Raw genomic sequence first — 7,694 nt, forward strand, 5'->3', positions numbered from 1 at the left:
TTTTTTTTTTTTTTTTTTTTTTTTTTTTGTCGGTAGTCTTTTTTTTTCTTTTCTTTTTATGACCGTTTTGTAACCTTTTTTGTGTGAGACAGTTGGAACCATCCTTATATAATAGCTCCATCGTAATGTGTTTGTACTCTGATAATAAATAAATAATTATCTCTTAAAGGATACAAAATCTATAAAAACTCAAACACGGATTTGATACATTCTGATTTGATAATTTTCTTTAAAAGTTTATAAATTTCATGCACGAACCAAGTCTTAAATTATTGGTGACTGGTGAGGATAATAATCACAATATTAACATTCTACTAAAAATACTATTGTTTAATTTTAGCTTCTTAATTAATCTTAGTCACTCTATAGCTAGTAAGTTCAACTCTCCCACGACTTGATTTCAACTTTTATCTTCTCACAAGTTACATATGGTTGAAAACAGTCAACTTTCAATTTTGTTTGACCATATCGTTAATTAATTAGTGTACATTTTAATCGCTAAATCTTTTTTTTTTTGTGTGTAGCATTTATTAGGAAGTTTAAGTAAAACATACTAGCTAAAACCACATCAACAAGTCCCGTCTCAAACCATTTTCTTCATTAACTAAAACCGATGAAGTATATCGTTCAGTGCCAAACTTAAATTAAACGCAAAAAAAAAACAAAAAAAAAAGCAGAAAAAAAAACGAAATATTTCTTGATCTAAATAAATCTATAATTTTTTTTCTATTGATCAGTGTGATTACTGATGACTGATGAGTGATGATGACCACAAAATTAGTAAACATATACATTATTTATTGATAATGTAATTAATGACTACTACAATTTAGCAAACGCATACATATAACTATATAACGAATACGAAGAGGCATTTTCTAGTCTTGTGGATCTCTCTCGTTCACAGTTGTCCACATTTAGATTTTGTTTTCCAGAAGATTATATGTAGGTCCATGTTATGTTATGTATGTATAGTTTTCTTACTGTATTCTTAAATAAAATAATTGAAAGTATTAACATGTTTTCTATATAATGAGTCAAAATGAGTAAACATAAACTGAATTTGGTACCTTAGCTTCATTTGAAGCATCGTATAAATCTCACGGAACACTAAACTAAAATATAATATACTTTGTAGCATGAATATCATCAGTATATCACTATCATTTTTCATTTTAGTTTTAAGAATTAGACTTATTTATCAAGAAGATCACAAATAAATATACAACTTAACATCAAACCCAAATAGTTTTACTTCACGTGATATATACTTAATAATAATGTATATGTTTNCGCTACAAATACAAATACACTATAACCAAAGCTACAAGCCTCTTATAATTTCTGAAAGCTTCGGAAGACCTATGAAAATTTATAGGCTAATACCTTCTTTATTTGAACGTATATCTTTCTTAGCTCATTCACATTAAAAAGGGTTCGATAAAATTTAAATACATTGGACCAGAACATATATATATAAAACAAAAATAAGGAAAATTTTGAATATCGAACCAGAGAACATGGTCCCTAAGATCTATTAATTGTAATATGAGGCCATAGGCCAATGCATGATGCCTCGTTTGAGAATTGATGACACACAAATGAGCCACGGCTGCGAGTATCTATAGGTTGCAGTAGCTCCTATAAATCGCAAACCATAAGCAAGCACAAAATAATTTGATACGCAATATATTCTGGTTAAATAGAAGTAAACCGTGATACCGGCATCAAATAATAATAAGGTTTAGAGAAACGAAACATACAAAACAAGTCATAATAATAGATGAGTGGGGGGGATGAAGAAGATGTGTGATTTGACAAATCACGAGACACACGACATACCATATCTTAAAAATCCACGTGTGAAGTGACAGTTTTCAGCTTCTGTCCAAAAGATGAATAGATACCTCTCTTCCTCTCCTTTGTCTCCTAATGTTTTGTTTTTTTTTTTAGTTTTATCATCACTCACTACTCCTCATAATCTGTACTTGATTGTGACTCCCGTACACATAATTCCAGTATTACATCTCTCAATCTTTTTTTCTCTCGTAGTTAACGTTAAAAACTTACGTATCCATATATATCCTCAAAATTGAATTTGTCATATACACCCGTCCAAAATAAAATATCCTCAAAATAAAATATACCGTAGAAGGTTTCAGATTCTACTTCCTACCACTTTTCTTTTTTCACATGTGAGCCTGTATCTCTTCGACAATAAAAGTTCGGCTCTCTTCTTCCTCCTTGAAGCTGTTCTATGGTGGCGGGATGGCAACGGATCTTGGATCACCATCTCCGTTCGACTCACATCATCCAGGCTCGTTGGAGGACCTGTTCTGACGAGCATCCGCAAAAGTTTGGGCGGCGGCTTCAACTGTGTTCTACAGTTGCAGAATTAGGGTTAACGATAGCCGGTTTAATTCTAGTTCGTGTTTTAAACCCAAGTCAATTTTGATTCACGGTTTTTTATTTGGTTTGATGTAAGTGGTTTAAGCCCTTAATGGATTGTAATGGGCTAAATCTAGAAATAGTCCATTGAGCATTTATTTATAAGGTTGAATACCCTTTAAAAAAAAAAAAAAAAAATATCATTCTATACAAAAAGTTATATATATTTTGCAAAGCAAAGTTGGTCTTTAACTTGGAAACTGAAAGAGATTGAATTGAAGTCCTTTCAAAAATGTAACTTAAGTATCAATAAGTAAAAAAAATTAGTGTTTTATCCTGTTTCGTTGGATCTAAACTGGTACTCCCTTTGTATCATAATAGAAAATTTTTTAGAAAAAAATCTTGTATTACAAAGATTGATTTTCTATATTTTTTTACTAATTAATGCTAAAAAATTGTAGTTTTCAAAAATTATTAATTGAGAATTTAAATTTTAATGAATTACTATTGGTTAATAGTTAAACAAATATATTTTTATAAATAAAATAAATTTATAGTTAAACATTCAATGTTTTTCTTAATTAGTACTCCCTCTGTTTCAAAATGTAAGTTGTTTTAGAGATTTTTTTTGTTTCAAAATATAAGTTGTTTTCCAACAACCAAGACAAAAAGCAAACTAAAAGTAAAGTTTATCTTTTTTTAAACCATTTATCTTTATTTTCTTTAATTAAATGGTGAGATAAAATCATGAGTTTTTTTAGAAACTACAAAAAGTAAAAATTATCTTAATATGTGTGCATTCAACTAAAACAACTTACATTTTAAAACAGAGGGAGTATGAAATTCCTAAAATATCATCCATTTTGATACAAAAGAAGTATAAAATCCAATAAAAAGTAAGTAGGGGAAGTAGTATAGTTCCTAGCTAGCGGTCAAAGGGTTTACGGAAGACGAGGGAGGGACACACGTGTGAGAGATGTGGTAAAAAGGTTCTGCAAAAATTATGAGAATGTGAAAAAACTGTAAGAAAAAAAAAAAAAAAAAAAAAACCAAATCTTCATCAAAATAAGTCTATCTATGCTAAGATAAGATGTCACGTGCCTATATCGCGGCATGGGTTAGGGTTATTGTCCAGCCCTTTAAGATCGACCCGCGTCATCTCCTGCTTTAACGGGGCAAACACAAATTGGTTCTAAGCCCAATTCTTGACCCAAAAAGTTCAAATTGGGCTTAGACGTAAGTAACAAGACTCTTCTAAAATTTTAATCTTGAAACACCAAAACTGCTGTTAAAATTTGGAATATTCAAACCGGGCACGCTCGAGTGAGTTTGTAATTAGATGGCTCCCAAGTTAAACAAAAGAGCAATATGTGTGTTTTGCATTGATAACACAACAAAACGAGTGTTTACAACAATGACAATTTTTCTACAATGACAATCAATCACAATATCATTGACAAGAGACACAACCATATAAAACACACAGAGCTCTTCCGGCGTTCCCGAAACCAAAACTTTCTCTTAGCCTTTTCCATTCCCAACATCAATCGCTGATCTAACAAACTGGTCGCATTGTGTAACTCCTCCGGACAAAACATCAGCCAAAACTCCGACAATATCAAAAGCTTCTTGCAGATCAGTTGCAGAGTTTATTTCGTCGAGCCACGATATCAATTCCTTGGAGAAACCTACCATTTCTTTCACATTCAATAGCTTCTCTTTCATTACAATCTCCCATGGCTCAAGCTCTACTCCACTTGATGTACCTTCTTTCTTGTTTGGTTCGACGTGACCCGGTTTCTTTGCTTTGTTTGCTTTGAAGAACTGTTGAAGCTGTTCTATCATACCGGTGTAGACCAGCATTGGTTTGACAATAGAGAGCAGTTCATCGCTGGTTAAGGTTTCTGCGTCTTGAGTTTTGCCTCCTGAACTGGTTGATTCCGCAGCGAGAGAAGCTACCCGACCGTGAGCGTGTTGCATGAAAGTATGGTAAATCCCACGCTGGAGAAAAATACGACGGTGTTGGAGCCATGATTCATATGATTCTGATAGAAGCGAGTTTACCATCATGAACTGAACCGTTTCCTCGGTTCCACTTGAGGAAAGCTGAGATCCAGGAGTTAAGGGTCGGGAGTCAGATGGCGGCGTTGTTGCGGTAGATAGTGAAGACGATGAAATATAGGATGAGACCGATTTAGCCATGTTGGTGCGTTGCATGGGGCCTCCTTGGTCGAGAAGATGACGGGCCATTTGGAACATGAAAGGCAAGAAACGGGAATTGCTATCTCTTCCTCCACCTCGGCAATCCGCGCTAAACGAAGCTCCTGTTGCAAACCGAGCCAGCATCTACAGAGGAAACACAAATTGTTAGCAAATCACAGAGCAAATACGAAACGAAATTAACCAAAGCGATTGATGAGCTGTTTGGAATGCAGTTTGGATTGAGTATGAAACAAAACTAAATTTTAACACTATATAACCAAACGCCTACACCTAGTAATCGTGAACGTTTCAGAACAAAATTTTAACTTACCAGGACAATGTCGTATGTCAGTAGACGGAGTCTGCTCCCGTCGGCTCTACCAAGAGCACTGAGATTATCCCAGTACTGGTCAACATAACGAAGATACTGAGCTAAGGGAACTGAGGGACCCTTGACAGGGAAGAGAGAGTTGCAAAGAGATTCATTGTTACGTAACATAGCTCCTTCCCATTCTTTCTTCGGGGTTTTAAGAGCAGCATCTGCTCTTTTCGCCTCTTGATGGCATTGGAAATGAATGATATTGAAGTAGCTCACGGTAGTGTATACGCATTCACCACGTGCACTTCCAGAATTGCCAACACCGAGATTCACCCGTTTGCCGTAAGAGTAGACTCCTAATAAATCAGTAGGTCTGAGCTTGTAGCCTTCTCTGCACACCATGCAAGCTAATCCATCCTCTTCTTCCTCTACATCATCAAAACCTTCAAGAATTGGTTGAGAAACCACAATCCTTTCACCACCATCAGAAGATAGCTCTTGACGCATTCCAAGTCCCTGATACAAAAGAAAAAGTTGGTAAACATTGTCACAAGACCAAATTACACTTTTAATTTCCTTGCGAGAGATTCATTATTAAATTTACCTGTAGGAGCTCCTCTCTCTTTCTTAGTGCACGGCGTCTCATTTCATCTTTGGTGGCATCTCGCAATGCACGGACTTTCACTTCTAGAAATCCGTTTCCTTCTTTATCAGCGAGTGTGTCTAGCAAATTTTCAGCCCTTGCACCAATCTCGTTTTCTCCAGAGACTCCTTCTAAGGCATGAAGTAAAATTAGGATACCTCCCTGGTCTATGCATGTTTGTGTAGGCAAATGCCCCATCGATAATCCTCTTAGCATTGACAAAATAAGAGGTACTGAGGGAAGTTTAAGAGCCGAAAGCCATTCCTTGCTAGATTTGAACCCAGCCTGTCCTGTGACAGCGAAAATTTCTTTGATGTGTTTGACAGCAACAGCTATGATACCATTCTCCAAAACTATGTCTTTTAACCTCTCTCCACATGAACTTGTCTTGAGAGATTCTGACACTCTTACAAAATTCTCCACAGTAAACCTCTGCTTCGCCGCTTGCTGAGCAATGCTGTCGTCCTTGGGGTTCTCCTCATGACGTTGCTGAAGCTGATCAAATTCAGACCAGTTTTGCAGGTAAGGGCTAAAATGCTCTATGAGTGCTTCCATAGCTGCAGGCTCGCCATATGTTAAGTAAGGCAAGATTCTAGCAACCATCTCCGTGTTCCTTTGTTGTTTGTTTGATTTCTTAAGCCCTGAAGGATGGCTTAGCCTTTCTAAGAACATAAGCACTATTTTCTTGGCCTGTTCCCAAGTTCCAGTTTCCTCGTTACTGACAGTCAAAGCACTTTCCGTGGCGCTGATGCTGTCACTTTCATTTGCTTCAAGTGTCAAACTCTCAACAATTAAAAGAATACCTTCAGCTGGCTCCATAGCATCTACAGAAAATGCCCTCCTAGCTGTTTCAAGAAGTACGCTTAAAGCCCCTAGCCTGAGTAGAGCTCGCCTGTTCTCTCTAATCTTGCAGCAATGGTTTAAGAGATCAAGAACTGCAACCATCTCTTCTTGGTTGGATTTGAAATCATCTCGTAAACTCTGCAAAGTGCATAATGATCAATATAAATTAAATCTGCGACCTTAACCAGCTTCGTTCAAATACATTAAATTTATCTTAAAAAGCCACTGTGGTAATATAATTATTACTCTTCACGCTGTATCTAAAAGTGCACTAAAACACTAAGGACAGACCAGTGTAACTATACAGAGCAGTGACAGAGAGTGGGAGGATCCCAATTTCGTTTTATAGTTTTACGAAGCTTACCTTGATCATATCAAGTAAAATTTCCAGACCACCATATTCCCGAACTGCACCTGCTATTGCAAACTCAATCTCTGGATCTTGTGATTCTTCTCTATCTTCTTCCAATTCCTTGATCATAGGCTCCGTAGCTTCACCATCTAGCCCCTGCCAATATTTGTCAGAGCTTTTAGTAAAAACAGAAACACGAAATAACTAGTTGTTTTATTAGGGGCCTAAACAGTAAGTAAAGGTGAGCACCATCTTTGGCCTAGCTATTCACCAGAAAAAAGGTCACAAACCTGAAGTCTGTATGTCACCGTCATCGGAGGGAAATCCCTGTTAGGAGCTGCATTTGAAGCTAAAAGTGCGGAGTTGGTCAGTGAAGTAGTAGACTGATTTGATTTCTTCCAAACCAGCTCATAAACTTGAGCTATGCTCAGGTCTAGTGAAATGATGTTTCCTGCTACAAGCAACTCCATGCCATAGTCATCTTCCAGTAGACCTAACAGGTCCAACTGCTGACAGATCTTGTTTTTAACATCCCGCATCAGTGGGCCAATCTCAGCACTCGAATATGGATTTTTCGTCATTGATCCCCGAATAAACTCTTCTTGCGTGTGTGATTTGTTCAAGATCAGCATATATACAGCCTCGGGTTTTGACGGGCAGATCAAATTACAAAGCTGCTCAAGAATAAACTGCAAATACAATTGAAATGGTCAAAACACTAGTCAAGGATATATGTTAGTTATAACAAAATAAAATGTCATCGACTTCAAGTGATGTCTAAAGAGAAGTATAGACAATCTCCAGAAATTGTAACGTGATTAATATCTCCAGAGACTGTAACGTGATTCATATCTCCAAAAATACTATTTTAAAGATGATACAGTGGTCCGAATGACAATGCTTCTTACCAAACAGGTACGTCCTTTTTTCTCTTCTGCATGGGTTTG

General features: G+C 36.3%; 1 protein-coding gene across 1 annotated transcript in view; it reads right to left on the reverse strand.

The window, feature by feature from the left end:
* Positions 3,740-7,694, reverse strand: part of LOC104767291 (auxin transport protein BIG) — a 16,693-nt gene continuing 12,738 nt past the window's right edge. The window contains exons 9-14 of the mRNA XM_019240764.1: positions 7,656-7,689; positions 7,038-7,436; positions 6,760-6,903; positions 5,514-6,533; positions 4,922-5,425; positions 3,740-4,734 (exon numbers count right to left, since the gene is read on the reverse strand). Of these exons, the coding sequence (XP_019096309.1) occupies positions 3,910-4,734; positions 4,922-5,425; positions 5,514-6,533; positions 6,760-6,903; positions 7,038-7,436; positions 7,656-7,689 (2,926 nt within the window). The 3' untranslated portion in view covers positions 3,740-3,909. The remainder of the gene's footprint in view (positions 4,735-4,921; positions 5,426-5,513; positions 6,534-6,759; positions 6,904-7,037; positions 7,437-7,655; positions 7,690-7,694) is intronic.

This window comes from Camelina sativa, chromosome 19 (genome assembly GCF_000633955.1).
Source record: "Camelina sativa cultivar DH55 chromosome 19, Cs, whole genome shotgun sequence".
Classification (NCBI taxonomy): domain Eukaryota; kingdom Viridiplantae; phylum Streptophyta; class Magnoliopsida; order Brassicales; family Brassicaceae; genus Camelina; species Camelina sativa.